General features: G+C 40.2%; 1 protein-coding gene across 7 annotated transcripts in view; it reads left to right on the forward strand.

Moving 5' to 3' along the window:
- GRAMD1B (GRAM domain containing 1B) overlaps positions 1-19,414 on the forward strand; it is a 227,160-nt gene that overhangs the window by 76,730 nt on the left and 131,016 nt on the right. The window contains exon 1 of one of the 7 annotated variants that reach the window (XM_051985868.1): positions 17,607-17,909. The exons of the other annotated variants lie outside the window; for them this stretch is intronic. Within the exon in view, the coding sequence (XP_051841828.1) occupies positions 17,887-17,909 (23 nt within the window). The 5' untranslated portion in view covers positions 17,607-17,886. Of the gene's footprint in view, positions 1-17,606; positions 17,910-19,414 lie in introns of those variants that run through there. 7 annotated transcript variants of the gene reach the window in all.

Raw genomic sequence — 19,414 nt, forward strand, 5'->3', positions numbered from 1 at the left:
CTTAGATGCTTTGTACTTTTTCTCACAATTTGTAAAACCCTACTAATGTCACTCATCTCCCGCAAAACCTTCCTTGCTCTTTAGAAAAAGGAATTTTGGGGATCGGGTTAAGAAAGGACTTTTCTTCTTCCCTTCACTCCTTCTTTTCTTATAATATTTTAGTGGTAGCTGTGGGAGGATGCATTCACAAGTACATTTTGCTTCAAAACAGTTTGCTGCAAGCAGTTTGCTGTCTGGCTTCGATGCTTATGCTGCTTATAGTGCTTTGTACATCTTTGCCAGGGCCCACCTTTTGTAGACCTGCTGACTTTCTCACTTTTCCCATGGCAAATGATTTGTCATCTACAAGCTGACACTAGCAGGGGCGACAGTGATAGTTGGATTCATTAGGGGAGCATGTGGTTTGAGGGAATTTTGGGATTAGTTTTGTAAATGGTTAGGATTAGTTGTTTGTATTTTCTTTTAGAAAAAAAGAGAAACAAACTTCTCTTTCTAAGGCATTTGCCACCCCTTAGCCTGGATTGCTGATTATTGCACCAGATGTAGAGTTGGGCTTTGAGTTCAAGTTCCTTTTGACTTTCAGGGCCTAATTAAGGAAACCGAATCTAATTGGGCAGTCAAGCATGTCTCACTTAGCTCTAGAGCCAGGGTCCCCTGTATTCATTTCTTAATCATTTCCTTTAGAAGAGAAGTATTGGGTAGCTGGTTCTATATCTGTGTATTATGTAGCCCTCATATAGAGAATGCTTGAGTGATTGACTATAAAATGAGCTGTGGTTAATTTGCATATAATTTGCATGGCCTATATTAAACCACCTGAGCTATTGATTCAGAACTAATATGCAATTCATTTGTGTGTCATATTCATAGTTTTATAATGCCATTCATTTGTGTCAGAATATAGAAAAATTCTTCTAGTTCCTGTTCTGTTTCCCCCTAGAGACCATCCTTTGAATTTCTAACATCACCGGTGTATCTATCAAGTAAGATTCTCCTAAGTTGAAAAAAGTTCTGCTTAGACTTCAGCAAATTCTTCCACTGCCACTATAAGCATTCATCAAGTGCTCACTGTGTGGCATATGCTGTTGTATTTGAAACTGGGTGTAGAGGTGGAATTGAAACAGAGCCTGGGCTCAAGGAATTTATATTCTTTCAAGAGGAGATAATATGCACATAAAAAGTGTAAACAAAATAAATATATGACAATTTTTTTTTTTTTGATGGGAGAGAACTCTGGTTTTGGAAAGAATGACCCAGACCCTGAAAACTGACTTGGGATCTCCCAAGTTTGTCAAAGGCTGACTCCTTGGTAAATGTGTTTAATGGATATCCCTAGTATTCTGGCATGTGATATAACTTGGTATATAAATTTTTAACATACTAAAATATGTTATATGCTTTATTATATTTCCCTTTAGGAAACTCTCTTGCTAGTGTGCATCATAACTCTGAGAATGGTGGCTTGTAGATCCCTAAGATAGAAATGCAGTTATCCTTTCTACAACTGGATGGCATAAGATATTAAATGGCAATGTTTGGGAGTTTTGCTGAAGCTGCAGACAACAGGCAAGGGCCAATAGACAACACAGAACCTTAACCCAAATTTTACAGCAAAGCAATGTAAATTCTCCATAAAAGAAAAAGAAAGAATTCAGACCTCTTTTCTGGTGGGAGAGGAGGAACCAAAAATTTTTACTTGAATTTTCCAGATCATAGAGGTGCCATAATCCCAATTCTCAAATTGTGAAAGGGATTAATTGTAAATACGTAAGTTACTGATCTGAAGGTTGGTAACTGGACCAGAGAATTCAGTGCAATTCAACAATCATTGGTTAAGTGCTTGTTGTTTCATCATATCTGAAAACTGGAAGGAATCTCGTGTGGTCATCAAGTCCAGGTCTTTGTTTCTGTGCCAGACTGTACTTGACCCATCTGAGACAATAGTTGGCATGGGGTGTCCTGGCACAATGGAATGTTGTGTTCTCAGGATTGTGTCAGTGTAGTGTGCCTCTAGGTTTATTTATCTCATTATGTGTTGGCTTCTGGATTTCCACATGATATTTGTTATATAATTTATGATAACCAGGATAATAATGATAATAGTTAACAATAATATAGTGCTTTAAAGTTTGCAGAGCACTTGATATTACAGAGCACTTGTCTTATTTGGTTATATTTTGGGTGAGGGAGAATGATGAATGGAAGATGACTCTAAAGTGATGAGCCTAGATGATTGGGAAGATGGTGGCAATTTTGATGGCACTAGAGAAATTTGAAAGAGAGAAGGGATTGGGAGGAAAAGAGAGTGAGTTCTGTTTTGGGTTTGCGTTTGAGAGCCTCATGAGACTTCTAGTTCTAAATGCCCAGTAGGCAATTGATGAGATGAGTATGGAGCTCAAAAGAAAGTCTAGGGCTGGATTAGTAGATCTGGGAATCCTTTTCATAGAATTTATTATTGAATCCATGTTAGCTGATGAGATCACCAAGTAAGACTGCCATATAGAAAAAAGAGTTAATGTTCAGCAGTTAATCAAGATCTCACAAAAGACACTGAGAAGATGTGGTCAGGCCAGATGAGATGATATGTAGATATTATCTCAGATGATATCTTACCAAGGTAAGATAAAAAAGATAAGTGAGAGATAAAAAATAAGAGAGATAAATGTAACAAAAACTCAGAGAGAGGAGAATATTCAAGAGGAAAAAAGATTTCAATAGTTTCAACAATCTGCAAATGAAGCATAGTTTCAAATGCTGCAGAGAGCTTAAAAAAAGGATGAAGACTGAGAAAAGACCATCAGATTTGGCAATTCAGAAGTAAGTGGTAACTTTGAAGAGGACAGTTTCAGTTGAATGATGGCAATACTACCAATTTCAGGAGGAAGTATTCTGGTCAGCTGCAATATAGTCAAGAAATTTCTGCTACAGGAAAGTGTGATGAAAAACTTTGACTGATGTCTATATTGTGTTTCTGTATTGACCAAATTAATCAGTGGGAATACTATTAATTCATTTAAAAGAAAATTTGTTAAACATTTAGTGTTGTGCAAAACACTAAATATAGAAGTGAAAAATGACACATTACCTGACTTCAGAAAGTTTATGATTTAGTAAGATAGGACTTTTAAACAGATCCAGAGCTTTAAAAGTATCTTTTAAGGTATGGAATATGATGACACAAAGGAGAGATCTACATAGAATATTTTTGAAAAATGCTTATACAAGTGTCCCAAAAACATTAGTGTGATTTTAAACTATTAAAGCTTAAATCTGCACTAAGACTTTAGGAAACATTCTGTACACCATAAATTAGCTTCTAGATATTCGTTGATAAGGACGTTGTCTTAATATTCTCAATGTAAACCTAAGAATGCAGTGTAATATAGTAGAAAGAGCACTGGATGAAGCCAGAAGATCTGACTTTGAATCATGGATCAACTCTTCATTAAATGAAGCATTTACTAAGCACTTACAAGGTACAAAGTAATGTGCTAAGTGTTGTGAATACAGATAGAAAAATAAATCAGTCCCTACTTTCAAGGAACTCACATTCTATTGGGTAAGCTAACACGTGGAAGATTTTAGCTGCTAGGCAGATGGAGAAGTCCCATAGTTCACGATGTCTTTAATGTCATTTTCACTAAGGAAATCATTTCAGTTTCTGATCTTGAACCATTGAACAGTGCCAAGAAATTTTAGGTAAGTCATTTCTTTTCTCTGAGACTGTTCCTCCTCTCTAAACAAATTGTACTAGATGATGTCCTATGTTTTTTACAATGCTAAATGCTGTGGTTTTCTCAATTTCCAGACTGTAGATTATATTCTCATTTTTAGACAATAAATATTATATTCTGTTGTTATTAGTTAGCATTCATTTCATCTGAGTTATGAAAATGAAATACTCATCAGTTATGGAATAGAAGGAAAACCATATGCTATGTATTCCAGGATGACCAAAAAGGTTATTCTTGACTACATTAGACCATGGATGTCTCTCTCCCCTAAACAAAATTATTGGTGAGAGAAAGAACCTCAGTTGTTTCTAGCATTATCCACTTCTTTTGCTCTTTATACTTGTATAACAGGCAGTATTATAACAAAAATAGTGATTCGAAGTCAAGAGAAACCTGGGTTTTTGAATACTGAATCAAATGCTCTGTGACCAAGAAGAAATTAGTTAACTTTTCTGAGCCTTCACTTTCTGCATTTAATAAAGTGGGGATAATGTTACTTGTAAAACCTACGTCATAAGACTGCGTGAGAATCCAATGAGATAATATATGTTAAGCATGCCTTAAAGTGCTATATAAATACAAGCTGCTATTATGAATTATGTAGCTCTCCCACATAATGAATACATTCTGCTCTTCAATCCATTTCATGTATATTAGTTTATGCCTGTATAATACCCCTTCTGGGGTTACTTTCCCAAGTTCCTCTAGCATTGGGTAGGTTGAGTCTATAGAAATACATTCAATATTTTTTTTCCTCAGAGTTCTATGGGTAAATTAGAATTAGGGCTTCTCTTACTGTTACTTATGAGGACTGATCCAATGTATTCCCCATTGGTTATTAGCAAAACTAATAACTTTTAGAACTAATTAACTTTTAGAAAGGGATATTTATTCATAGATATATAACAGGGACAGTGTACAGAAACAGTTTCTGGAACACACTCTCCTACAACTATACATGGGGTCTATGAGCAAGGAATGCTACTCACATGGCAAAGAACTGACTTATAGCTCTGTTATTGGAATTCCATTTGTTCCTTTGTAGAGGAAGTTCCCCTTAGGTGAGGTTCTTGGTGGAGCTCTGAGAATGGGTGCTCAGGTAGGCTGCCTTTCTCCAGTGTGTTTTGTTTGTCGTGGGATGTCTTACATCAATCAGGGCAGATATCTTTGCTGGCCACTCCTACTGACGTGCTGATGGGAAGCCCAAATTTTCTTATCTTTTGTAGTTAACAGAGTTACCCTCTGGTCAGTGGAGGAGGAAGAAATCCTTTGATCACCCCTGGACTAGTCAGTAGCTGGATGCTTCTGCTGGAAGGCTCAGCTCCACATTGGATTGTTGGGATAAGCACAGGCCCAGAGTTGGGACACAATTTCTCAATGCATATCCTTGATTTTTTTTTTTCATGATTAAAGTGCTTCTTACTTCCCAAAGTGATTAAGAGGGTCTTTACATCTAGTTATAGTTTTGATTGATGATTCAATTAGAGAAGACCTTAAATTAATTGTAATCATTTCTGTGCTTTATATATCTGATTTAATCAGTTAGACAAATCAGTAAACATTTATCAAGCACCTACTGGGTGTTAGACACTATGTTTAACACTGAGGATATAAAGAGGGAAGACAGTTCCTGCCCTCAAGGAACTTCCAGCCTAATCAGAAAGAACACAAGTTAAAAAGGTATGTAATAGTAAGTTATAAACCCTAGATAAATAGAGAATAATTAAGAGAGAGATGGCATTAGAACTAAGAAGTTAGGAGAGGAGAAGGGTTTAGGAAAAGAGATGAGTTCTGTTTTGGGATATGTTAAATTTAAGATGCTTACTGGATATTTAGTAAAAGATGTCTGAATGTCAGTTGGAGATATGAGATTAGAGAGGTCAACAGATAGATTGAGAATCTTTAGCAAAGAGTAATTAAATCAGTGGGACATGATGAAGTAATTAAGGGAAGGAATATTCATAGAGAAAAGATCCTAGAGCAAAACTGAGAGAACTATTTACTATTAGAGGTTATAAGATGAAGGAGGATCCAATAAAGGAGACTGAAAAGTAGTGTCCAGCTTCATCTTAGGAAACCTGCTCAGTCACTTAGGTATTGATATTTCTGATTTACTTCATTGTAAAAGTCTTGGGATGTAAGCTCTCTAGGTTCACCAAAAGCATTTTCAAATATATCCAGCAGCAAACTGATGACAGGGGGATGATAGGAACTAATTCTTTTCTCACTTGTTTTTTTTTTTTTTCTGTTAGGTCTCTGTATTAGAGTTTCTCATTTCACAGAATGGAGAATGTTTGGTCATCTGTCTTTATAGATCATTATTATGTGATTATGGACAACAATTGTATCTGAGAGAATGATCCAGTTCCAGGATAGATTGCTTGCTGAATTCTCAAGGCTATTTTGGAATCTGTTTTTGTAATATGGGAATTTTTTTCCTATTAATTTATAAAATATAGGGAATTTTTGATAGGTGATAAAATTTTAAATATTATGTTGAACTTTTAAAATCATTTTCTTGTATATTACTATAAATGTTATCATTGTTATTGCCACCATCTTATTTTTGTCTTGTTCAGTGAATTCAAATACAAATAAGTAGTCCTGTGACAAATTGCTATCTAGCCATTGTTCTTTTAAATTTAATGTTCTGTGGAACTTGCATAAGTAAATAAAATAATTGCTTTTTATTAACTAGGGTAGCAAGGTTTTGAGTTCTGGATTTATTAATATCTGAGTAAAATCTGGCCTCAGACACTTTCTGATCTATATGATCCTAGGTAAGTCGCTTAAGGTCTGCCTTAGTTTCTTCATTTGTAAAATGGGAATTAAAAATAACATCTACCTAGGAAGAGATAAAATGAGATAAATTCTGCAAAGTGCTTTGTGAACCTTAAAGGGCTACATAAATGCTAGCTTGTTACTGTTATCCTCTTCGTTGTAGTCATTACTAGTATCATCATCATTATTGAAGCAACCAAGGGAGAAGTGAAGGATACCTGCGTTAGGCCCTGTGTCTCTGTAAATGAATAGAACAAGACATAGAAGAGTGATTTGTACATACATTAAAAAGGAAAGATTTATTAATGGATTCATCGTGTGAGTGAATGAGAATGGATGATCCTGGGTAAAATGCTTAAAGAAACTAAGGTAATGAGAGACTACCTGGGAAAATACCTGGTTTCTCATGTACCCTGCAACTCCAAATCTTGTTATCCTTTGTACTGATGGAGCTAAGAATATTTAGAAAAATAGGGAAAGGCTAAAGGGATGAATAGTGTTATCACTGTAGGAATTTTATTTCCAAATATGGCAGGAAGATGAAAGCTGCCAAGCTCGCTTCTGATCAATTCAGGAAGGCTTCTCAAAGGAGGGGAGTTTCAGGAACTTTTAAAATAAAGTGTTGGCTTGGCTGAGTGTTGAGTAGGATGGGAGGAAAATGAAATTCCAGGCAGATGGCCTCCCTAATGATGAGAGCTTGAGGCAGCCATTGGAAAGAGAGTGCTGGGCTTAGGGTCAAGGAGACTTGGATTCCAAGCTTAGCACTGTCAGTAGCCTTGCGACTCTGGGCCGTTCATTGCATTACTCTAAGTTTCAGCACAAAATGCTGATGGTAACTGCTTCACTAGGTTGTTTGTGAGGCTGCAATGATATAATGTCTGTAAGATGCTTCCCAAAACATTAAAGCACTGGATAAATGTTGGCTCTTATATAATGTAATCCTAGAGTAGCTTAGCACAGAAGATGGAGAGAGGGCTTCTGAGGCAGGAAGCTCTAGGTTTAAGTTCTGTCTGTGGTAAAAATTAATTATGTGACCCTGGGTGTGACCTCTCAATAACCTAGACAACTCTATAAAATTATATAAAGTGTAATTAGAGGTAATTATCTTAACACAGAAGATGGAGAGAGGGTTTCCGAGGCAGGAAGCTTTAGGTTTAAATCCTATCTATGATAAAAATTAATAGTATGACCCTGGGTATGACCTCTCAATAACCCAGGCAACTCTGTAAAATGATATAAAATGTAATGAGGCAGCTTAGCACAGAAGATGGAGAGAAGGCTTCTGAAGCAGAAAGCTCTAGGTTTTAAGTCTTGTCTATGATAATAATTGTATGACCCTGGGTATGACTTCTCAATAACCTAGGCAACTTTATAAAATTATATAAAATGTAATTCAAGGCAGCTTAGGATAGAAGATGGAGAGAGGGCTTCTGAGACAGGAAGCTCTAGGTTTAAATCCTGTCTGTGGTAATAATTGATTGTATGACCCTGGATGTGACCTCTCAGTAACCTAGGCAATTCTATAAAATTATATAAATCAGAGGCAATTTAGGATAGAAGATGGAAAGAGGGCTTCTGAGGCAGGAAGCTCTAGGTTTAAGTTCTGTCTGTGATAATTCTCTGACCCTCGTTATGACTTCTCAATAACCTAAGCAATTATAAAATTATAAATTGCACTAAAATGATTAATTATTCATTGGTAAATGAAGTTCCTTAATGAGTATACCCTATGCCAATAAAATCACAAATTCAGAAAAAAAACTTTAATAATAGTTATTTATTAAATGCCTTCTATGGATGAGGAACTATACTAGGGGTTGGTAAAGCAGAAATTAAAAATGATCCATACTGCTTTTAGTTTAATAGAATCTGGGCATGTGTACAGAAATATGGGCCAAAGGAAAGTCAAGCAAAATGTTTAGAGCAATTTGAGGAGGAGAATGTCACTTTTACCTGGTGGGGGCAGGGATAGCTTCATAGGGTAAGTTGGATCTGAGTTGGCCTTTATAGGAAGGAAAGGCAGATGGAGTGCTGGATTTATAGCTAAAGGATCCGTTTTTGAATCTTCGCTCTACATTAGACAAATCACTTAAATTTTGAAGGCTTCAGTTTCCTCATCTGCAACAAGAAGGGATGGGACTAGATGGGCTCAGAAAGTTTTTCTAGCATCAAATATGTGATGTTGTGAACCTAAATATAAATGGAAATTGAGGGGTTGGGGAGGAATCTCTTGCAAGTATGGAGTTTGGCATGAGTAAGGAGACAATGAGTAGTAATCCAGGTTGGCTGGAACATAGAGTATGTGAAGGTCAGCTGTAAAAATTAAGGCTCTATAGCAGGTTGAAACCAAATTATAGAGGCTTTGAATGCCAGGCAACAGGAAACCCTGTAGTTAGCAGTATGACATTTTTCTGTCCTCTGCCCATGTGTCCCTTATTCCTCTCCTTCCTGCCATTTGTGCCTTGAATACTCTAGCTTACCCCTACTATTTCCCTTCTCCTTTTCTGCTCCTTCCCTATAGAATACGAAGCACTGGAGGAAGTTACACAACCATGCTATCTGACTTCACTGTAATTTTATCTTTGGCTTTCACAACTGGGCTCCTGTTGCTACATGGTTCCTGGTTGACCATCACAGTGGATGTTCCAAATCTCCCCCAAAACCTCCTTGATCTTGAACTTCTTAGCAGATGATATATAGCCTCCTACTTTTTTGAGAAATTCAAAGCTACCTCACCTCCCTACTTCATTTCTAAGAGCTTTCTTTACCATCATCTGTCCTTTCCTCCTTTGCACTAATCTCTGTGGAAGATACAGCCTTTCTTCTTGCTGAGGCTAATTTTCTGCTTCAGACCTCTTTCCTATTCACTCTGAATTCCACAGGAAATTTACTCCATTAATAATTTTCATAATATTGTCAAACTGCTCTTTCTCATTCTCTTTTGTTCATTCTCTATTCTCATTCTCTTATCTCCTACCCCCTAAGAAGATGTGAGCCTGGAAGGTGACCTCAGTTCTGTGTTCCACTTTCTATTTATTGTCTCACTTGGTGATCTCATTGCTCCCATAGGTTTGGGTGGTTAAATGAACACAGGTGATGTTCAGATCTCACTTAAGCAGTCCCAATTTATCTCCTGAACACCAGTTCTCCACTGTCAACAGCTTTTTAAAAATCTCTGTCTCGATGTCTACCGGTTTCCCATACTCAATATGTAGGAAATGGGACTTAAATCTTTCTGAAACAGTCCCTCTTTTTCACTTTTCTCTTTCTCTTAAGGGTATCATCATTTCCCAGTCACCCAGCTTTATAACCTCAGAATCATCCCTGCTTGCAGCATCTTATCAGCCCTCATATCTTGATTCATTGTTCTCTCTCATCCAACCCTCTGCCCTTCATCCAAATAGTTACCATCCTAATTCAGATTTATCCTTTCTTTCTTTGACTACTGCATTAGACTAATGATTTTCTCTCCCTGATTCCAACGACTTTCCTTTCAAATTCATTATCCATGTTGCTTGCCAAAAGTATCTTGCTGAGGAATATGTCTGGCCCTGTCCATTGTCTGCTTGAAAACTTTCAGTGCCTCCCTATTACTACTGCCATAAAATGCCAGCTTGGCATCCAGCTAGGTGCCCAGTGCAAAGAGCTCTAGACCTGAAAACAGGAATACTCATCTTCTGGAATTCAAAACTGGCCTGAGACACCACATGTGTGACCCTGGGCAAATTACTTAATCCCATTTACTTCAGTTTCCTCCTCACCTGTAAAATGAACTGGAGAAGGAAATGGCAAAATACTTCAGTATCTTTGCCAAGAAAACCCCAAATGGGGTTATGAAGAATTGGACACAACTGAATAGGAACAATGACAAATCAAATGCAGATTCCTGAACCTATCACTCAGAGCTCACAGTCTGGCTCCATCCTTCTTTTCCAACCTTATTTAATATTATTTCATTGCAGTGACTGTTTTTCCAGCCAAACTGGATTACTCACAATCATTCTGCCATGTCTGGAATCTACTCTCTCATCTCTTGCTTTCTTCTAGTTCCTTCTCAAGTGCTACCTCCTCTATGAAGACTTCTCAGAGTTTACCAGTTATTGATCCTTTCTCTTTCTCCAAATTGCTTTTTATTTACTTTTCTATGTAATATTCCTGCCCAACCCTCCACTAGTAAGCTCCTAGAAAAGGATATTATTTTGTTTTTGTATGTCCAGTGCTTAGAACATTCAATGTTTGACAAATGTATATTGAATAGGATTGTGAAGTAATGCAGTTATGGTGATACTTTAGGAAGGTTACTCAAGCATTGATTGAAAATGGATTGGAGAAGGAAAAGATTTAAGGCACAATGATGAGTCAGCATTTATCTTGGATATAGTTTGTAAATAGTTCCTAGCATGTTGTCGTCTTTATTATTTTATGAGCTCCTTGAGGGCAGGGATTGTTTTATTCTGTTCTTTGTTTTCCTGGTACTTAGCACAATGCCTGGCATTTAGAGAGTTCTTAATTAATAAGTATTTATTGACTGACTGAATGGATATAAGCGTGATCTAAGGGGAGTAGTGGCTGTGGAAGTCGAGAAGTAGAGGCGCTGGATTTGAGGATTATTTTGGAGATAAAAATAGAAGAAACAGGGCATAAGGAATCGGAGAAAGAGAAGAAAAGATGACTCTTAAGTCTGAGAAACTGGTAGGATGGTGGAATGAGTTACTCACTCAGGACTGTAGAACCAAAAGCGCAGATATAAGGGGTGTTGAGATTTCATTTTGTAGATGAGGAAACTGAGGAGAGTTTTCCATGATCACATAAATATTTAAGAGTAGAACAAGGTTTCAAGATCATTGAGCAAATTTATCCTTTTTTTAATTTTAATTTTAATTTTAAGTCAAGTGCACAATTTTAATGTGTCTAAGGGAAATGGGTCATAGGTAATAAGGATTTACATTTTGGTTATTCCTTCATTCCGTCAGCCACTACCGTGCCCTGTAGTTCTTGTTACAGCGCCCCTCCCCATGTATCCTGTTCTCCTAGAGTTCTGACAGGAAAACAGACATGTCTTTTTTCTAGGATGAATACAGACACCCATCTGTAGATACCATGCCCCTTCCTGAGTCCCATCTGGCCACTGGGCATATGTATGCTCCATGCCAACAGAGTATTTTGTACAGGAATTGTGGACATGATGGGGCTAAGTAGAGTCTACTTTTGACTTTGCTTTGTCTGTTACTTGCTTGGGGAGAATTCCTGGTATAACAGGTTGTGAAGGGAAGGAGGAAGAAAATGAGATAGTCAGTATACCCCCAGGGTTATAGAATCAGAAGGCGTCATTCTTAGGGCCAAATAGATAATTGACACCTTTGGCTTCCTCTCTCCCTTTCCTTTTCTTCCCCTCCCTCCTCTATCTTTCTCCTTCCTCCTTTTCTCCCTCCCTCCCTTCCTCCCTCTCTCTTTTCTTTCTTTCTTTTTTTCTTTCTTTCTTTCTTTCTTTCTTTCTTTCTTTCTTTCTTTCTTTCTTTCTTTCTTTTTTTCTTTCTTTCTTCTTTCTTTCTTTCTTTCTTTCTTTCTTTCTCTTTCTTTTTTCTCTCCTCTCTTTCTTTCTCTTTCTTTTTTCTCTCCTCTCTTTCTTTCTCTTTCTTTTTTCTCTCCTCTCTTTCTTTCTCTTTCTTTTTTCTCTCCTCTCTCACTCTTTCTTTCTCCCCTTCTCTCTTTCATTCTCTTTCCTTCTCTCCCTCTTTCTGTCTGTGTTTCTCTATCTCTCTCTTGTTCTTTCTCTCTTTTTCCTTTTCTCTGTCTCTGTCTGCTCTCGCTCTCTCTGTCTCTGTCTGTCTGTCTCTCTGCCTCTCTTTTTCTGTCTGTCTCTCTCCCCCCTCCCCCCACACCTATGGACAGTAGTCTTCCTATTACGCCAGTTTTGTTGGGATGGTTGGGCTGGAGGTCCCGTATGTAGCATGTCGGGGGGTGGGTGGGGTGGAGGTGCTCTCTGAGCACTCTTAGCTGGGAGCTGACACAGATGAGCAGACCAGAAAGCAAGACCAATGCTGGGAGCCTAGGCTGTCACCCCAGATCCTGTGACTAATAGTGGCAGAGGGTGGAGGAGGGAACAGGGAGGGAGGAGGGGGGAGGCAGCTTGAGGAAGTATGTAGCAGCACCTGATCAGCTCAGCCCTGCACATCCGCTACCGTGACCATCCCCTCACACAGATTCTGCTGATGAGGAGATGCAATTTGGAAGGGGATTCTACTCAGAAAGGCTGTGGCGGGGCTGGAGTGCCTCGGAGGCAGCTCCCTCCCTTTGCTTCATGACCTCCAAAGTGCTTCTTAAATATACCATGCTCAGCGCCTGATGTCTCCCCTGCCTGAGCCTCGAGCTTTGATTTCCCAGTGTGTGACTGCAGCACTGGCCTGCCCCAGATTTTCAGGCTGCTTGGGGCTCAGAGCCTCTCCATATTACTGCAGCTTGCCTGCCTGCAAGGGAGGGTTCAGGGAGAACAGAATAAAGAGCTTCCTTAGAAGGTAGGCTTAAAGACGTTTAGGGAGAAAATAAAAAAGTTGAGCTCAAATGATATTTACAAATTTCATATCTGCTTCTCAATGTTGTGGCTCTTGTCACTCCTGCATTTGTTGAAGAAAAATCCCTCTAGTTTCTAAGATAAGGATCTCCCCTTCCTCTGTCTTTCCCCTCCCCATCCCTTTCCCTCCCCTCCCTTGTTTCTCTTCCTCTCCTCTCTCCTTCCCCTCTTTCTTCTTCCTCTTCTTCCCTCCCTTGTTCAGGCTGAAAGTTCCAGTCACTGGTTGTTTGGATCCAACTCTTGGCCAACATGGAAGCTTTGACCTGCCCCTTTTCTGACTTGGGCCAGTCTGAAACTTCTAAGGCTACCTGGTATCCTTGCTTTCTGGGGTTTAGCTCGCTGAGCCCTTAGAGACTGACCCCCAGTTTAGGCAGTCCACCTGACCCTTAGCCTCCCAGGGATTATTGGCTGGGACCACTACAGTCAAAACAGGAATCTTTTCACATCTACCTTGCTTCTTGGCAGCTAGCCTCCCCTTTGGTGAAGTAGACCTCTGGCTGTGTGCTTTTCAGTCATTTCATTTGCATTACACATAGTTAATGTTGGCTGGTCTATACTTTCAGACTTGGTGACTGCAGAAACATTGTTTCCAACCTTTAATTCTAATCCACAAAGATTTGGGGAAAGAATTTGAATTGCATTCATCTTTGAATTGCACAGACCACTTTCTTGTTGATGTGATCTTTCTTGCAAATTTAGCAAACCCCTGATGATCTCCCTAGTACTGGGGGAAAAGAGAAAACTTCCATATTTGACATCAAGTTGTACACATAGTGAGTTTTCAGTTTTATGAACAATCATCTTTTTGTATTATGGATTATGGAAGTGCTTGTTTTATTCCATTAATTAAATAAACAGATTTTTAAAAAAGAATCCAGCCATAACCAATCCTTCACAACTCCCTCCCTCAACGTTTTTTTTTTTTTTTAAATTAAGGTTATTCATAAAAAGCCAAAGATTCCTTTAAGAGTTTTGTTTTCTCTTGGGGTTTGCTTGTGAAAGGTGTCAAGAAATATCCAGGAACAAGAAGTCAGTAGCGCAAAAAGGAAAAGGAAAAACTCGATAATTAGCATCTGAATAACTGAAAATTGGTTTAAAAAATTATCATTTTTAAGCTAGACTGCTCATCCACCAAAGGTTAAAGATGGGAATATAACGGAAATGATCATTCTTCTCTACTTGACAGCCTCTCCACCTTTAAGTTCCCCTAGAGATGGCTTAGTGGCTGTCTGCAGCCATTGTATATTGCAAAACTTCCTCTAGATTCTGAACTTTGTTTAGGTTCTTCATTAAGGACATTGGTTTCATAAAGTAAGGACTAAGCTGAGTCTAAGGTAAGAGAATTAATCTATATAGATTTCCTTTTCCCCAACCTAATACTGTCCTAAACTGAGACCTTGCTGTTTCCAATGAATGGAAAGCTTCACTTCTACCTCCTGGCTTCCTTCATGTCCTGCCTAAAATTTCACCATCCACAGGAAGACTTTTTTCAATCTCATTTACTGACCTCCCTGGCTTTCTTTTAAGTTCGAACTAAAACCAGCCTCCTACAGAAAGCCTTCTCCAGTCTCTCTTAATTTCAGTGCCTTCCTTGTTTCCCATTTATCATTTATATAGTTTACTTTATATATGTTGCTTTGCATGTTATCTCCCTTTGTAAGGTCCCTGGGGACAGGGACTGCTTTTTGTCTCTTTTGGTATCCCTAGTTCTTAGCACTATGTCTGGCACTTAGTAGGTACTTAACAAATCTTTATTAAGTTGAATTGAATAAATGCTTGATAACTACTTATTGACTGACTAATTTTTCCCAAGTTAATTTCCTTCACTAAGGTTTGGTTTCCCCCACTATAAAATGAGGAGGTTGAAGTAACTTGAAAATTCTGTAAAATTAGCTCCTGGCAACCTGACAGAAGAGACAGACTTTATTATTAACTTTTGGAGGGGCTTGTTTCCTGATTTATTTTGGGCCCTGGGCCTGAAGAATTGTAGAATTAGAGAAAAGTGCTGTAGTGTACAGCATACTCCCCTCATTTTTAGAAGAAGAAACACTTCCTTCAGAAAAAGGAAATTTGGAACTGATCAGAGTAGGAGGAGAGCTGAGGCAGAGAAAAGTCCCAGTAAAGAGACTTTATGGTCACATCTAAGTGGAATGTTTTAGGGTGAATCCTATGGTTGGATTGACTTATGTTATTATGTTATTGACTTATTAGACTTATAAGTCTATGGTTGACTTATGTTAAGGCAGAGTGGTTCAGGGAAATATCTGAGAGCTGAATTTAGAGTCAGAGGACCTAGATTCAAATCCTACTTCTGTTTACTATGTGAACATGGGCAAGTAATTTGACTCCGTTATCTCAGCTCCCATATGAGAGGGTAGGACTAGATAACTTTTAACTTTTGCTCTCTGATCAGCCTAGGAGCCGAACTAGGTAGATAGTAAAATGAGGATTCCTAACCTGGTTATCTGCAAATTTATTTTTTAAGTGTTTTGACAATTGTATTTCTATTTTAAAAAAGTTTCTTTTGTAATCCTGTGCATTTTACTTTTTGTATTTAGAGACAATATTTTGAGAAGGGGTCCATAGGCTTTATCAGCCTGCTTGGATATCCATGAAATACCTAGAAATTCCCTTGAATCAATAAGCTACTTATAAAAAAGTAAAGTTCTTTATTCCTTACTATAGAATTCATGGCTTCCTAACTTTAAAACTAGCCACTGTTCTACCCGACTGGGAATCTGCTGAGAAATGGTAAAAGTGGACTTGTCTATAGTCTAAATGCACAGAAGTCTGTCCCTGCAATTAGAGGACTTGAAAACATAGATGGGGCTTTGTTTTAAAGCCTGAAAATAATTTGAAGGCATCCCTTGGCTAAAACCAAAAGGACCAGGAAGATCTCTGTCATGCATTTAGGAATTCTGTGCACCAACACTGATTGGGGAACAAATTCTATAGCCTCAGGAAAACCAGACAGAATCAATGCTTGCTTTGGTTGGGAGGTAGGGAGGCAGGCATGGGAGGGATGGGCAGGATGAGGGACAGAGGGAGGGAGATTGGGTAGTGCCGAGAAAGCCCTGGGCCCTAGGAAGGGAGCTGCTGATGTTTCACTTAGGATTGTAGAAAGCAATTAAAATTTCCTGAGAGCTATGTTCACATTTGCATATACTTATGATCAAATAAGGTAGTATATGTAAAGCACTTTGCAAACATTAAAACATTATGTATGTTAACATCGATGTAGATGATGTGAGCATAATGTGCATACATCAGTGAAGCTTTCTGGCAAGTTCTAAGGTAAAGACTTATATTAGTAATGATGATGATGATGATAAGTTGATAATGCACTTTACAAATATCTCATTTTATCCTCACATCCTAGGAAGTGGGTTCCATTTCACAGATTAGGAAAATGAGGCAGGCAGAAGTTAAATGATCTTCAGAAGATCACATAGCTAGTGTCTGAGGATAGATTTGAATTCAGGTCTTCTAGATTCCAAATTCACTGGGCTATATTTGATGAAGGTGCTCTTTACTGGAGGAATTGTCATTCTCTCTTCCTTGTTAACTCTGACCCAAACTCCCTTCTGGAGAGATGCATTAGGGCAGAAATTAGTAATCTTCTTAAAATGATTTGGCTTTACCTGGAAGGTGTTTGCTACAAGGAGATCTTCCCTACCCTCTCTTCCTGAAGAATTGTGCTTTTAAGTTTCCCATTGCTTTGAGGGGTGCTTTTTTCTCCATATTATCCTTGGGCTTCCTCCCCAACCCCCCAAAGGGCCTCCTTTGCCGCTAGCCAGCTAGATTCTCCTGGTCCATAAGGATCTTGGATGACACATTGTTTCTGCACTGCTCCCCGGAGCTGGCTGCATTTTTCCTAGTCAAGAAGACATCTCAGCGTTGTGGGTGCTGGGACCTGCTGGGGATCACACTGTTAGGAGTTTGCCCCGCCCTGGCTGGGGAGAGGAGGTTCTCTTTAAGGGGTCTCCTGCAGACCGCCTTGCCTAGGTACCTCCGGACTCTACAAGAGGCCTTTCAGGTCAAACTCAGCCTCCCTCCTCATCCCCATCTGATTTCAGGAGTTGTGCCAACAGTCCTGGATCTCAGCCACCAGCCAGCCAGTTGTTAACCCTTCGGGGGATCCAAATTAAAGGAAGCTTAACTTCAAACCTCTCTGTTCCTCCCTCCCCTGCTTCCCTCACCCCTTCCCCTGCATTCTGTCCCATCTAGGGACAAAACATGTTCTGTGTCTTTAAATGGGCGGAAGTAGCTGGCATTGCTTTGCTTGGGTACTGCATTGATTAGGAGATTATATGGAGCAGGGGGAGCTGCTGCCTGGGGGAAGAGAGGTGCTTGTTCAGCTGGGTTTTCGTGCTCTTCTCTGACTCCCCTCTGCCTCCGACCGGAGGCTGCTACTGAGCAGCAGCGGGCTGGGTAGGTGGCCGGCCGGCGGGCTCCACCATTGACAGCAACTCCCGGAGCTTGTTTTGCAGCCTTGCCAGTGCTGCCCATCTTCAGCAGAAGCTGGCGGCGGCGGTGCCGGCGGCGGGGAAAGCAGGGTGCTCCAGTGTAGGGCTGGGTTTGCAGAAACTGTCCTATGATTCTGAGCCTAGATTCCAGCTGGTGAAGGACAAGGAAGAGGGGAGAAGGAGCATCTCTGTCTCTTTCCCTTTTGGTACAAGTCAAATTACATGAGATTCTGTTCTTTTGGGATTCCGTCATCTTTTCCAATATGTCCTGGGACCTCCGGAGCTGGAAGGGGGATGATAAGGACATGGTCAGTGGATTATCGTGACTGTACTAATGAAAGGATTCAAGCTATCCTGGTAAGCTGAGAGGGGAATACAGGCCCCCTCCTCTTTTCCTTCCACTCCCCGACATCCCTGCATCCTCTGGAGGTATAGTTCAGACAGGCCCCATCCCACCTAAGAGAGAAGGGGGGCCCAAGGGGAGGTGGGGCTAGAGACTCTACAAAGTTGGCTCCCCTCCCCCTCCCCCATCTCAGCCCCTGCAATACTGCAGTGCTTGTTAGCAGCATCTTCCCATCAGGGTGCCAAGGTGGGGTGGGGGTGTCAGACTGTAGCCCTGCCCTTCTTTTTCTTTTTGGGGGAGGGGTAGTAGAAAAAGTGTAAATAATGACTTTCCCTGGGACCCAAGTCCCTTGCATGAGGATAGTAGTACAGTTGGGACTCACTATTCTTGACCCTGTTGGGCCTCCTGAGGTTTTACTTTCCTGGGGCTAGCTCCTGGGGGAATCTCTGCCTTTTGTACTTAGAATAAACCTGCTGTGTGTGCTTTTTCACTCCCCCCACCCCCACCCCATCATCTCCAAGGACTTCTCTTTAGATAGAGGAGTGATAGAAGGGCTCAGGAAGGCTTCATTTTTGGGATGTGAGGCTTCACGCAGTGAAGGGGAGTCCCTATCTGCCTGGTTCTTGGGCCTACCACACCCCAACCTCCTGCCCACCAGCACAGCAGGTCCGCTTGGTGGGAGGTTTTCCAGAACAGGGGTCTGTAGCTCCGCTCTGGGACTGATTTCCTTACCAAGAAGTCAGCAGAAGCCTGAATTATTTGCTTTTTTGTTTTTAAAAGCGAAATTCCTGCCTTAATCTACCTTCTCCTTCCACCCTCTGCTCTTCCCAACCCCCCGAGGCCTGATCGGTGAGTGAGTTGGCTTTTTATCTGGGAGAGAAAGAGAACAGTTTTTCTCTGGAAAAGTTTGTTAGTTGAGGAGAGGGCTCTGGCTCTCCCTGCAGGGCAGTCAGTGTAGTTGCTTGGGGGCCTTCTCGGGAGACCGGGCCCCTTGAACTAGAGGGCCAGAACAGTGTCTTCTTTATGGGGGGAGTAAGTAATCCCGGAGACACTCCCTGCAGGGATATGTTCTGTGTTCTTCCCTTCTCCTTGTCTGCAGTATGTCCACAGGGCATTCCTAAGTCACTTCTCTGATTTGTGTTAATTTTCAAAACTGGAGATAGCTCCTGAACCATTTCACTTACTCAGGCTAACTTTGAACCTCCAGTCTCCTAATACTGCGGACGGAGCCTTAGGACCTTTCTGTGTCTCCATGGAACAGGAGGACATTTCAGTTAGTTTAGGAAAAGAGCCATCTGCAATGAGAGTGAGGGAAGCTTAGCTTGGAAGCTATTAACCCTTGGGAAGCATCTTGCCCTCAACTGCTCCTGCCAGTAGGCCTCCCTTCTCCTTTTGCTCCTGACTGGGTTATGAATCTATTGGAGGGGAAGCCGCCATTGATGGTTGCTGTCCTTGCTAAGTCCAGTCTTCACAGGACTGGGGATCCATCCCGTCATTTCCCCGGCATCAGCACTCTGTA

Source organism: Antechinus flavipes, chromosome 3 (genome assembly GCF_016432865.1).
Source record: "Antechinus flavipes isolate AdamAnt ecotype Samford, QLD, Australia chromosome 3, AdamAnt_v2, whole genome shotgun sequence".
NCBI lineage: Eukaryota > Metazoa > Chordata > Mammalia > Dasyuromorphia > Dasyuridae > Antechinus > Antechinus flavipes.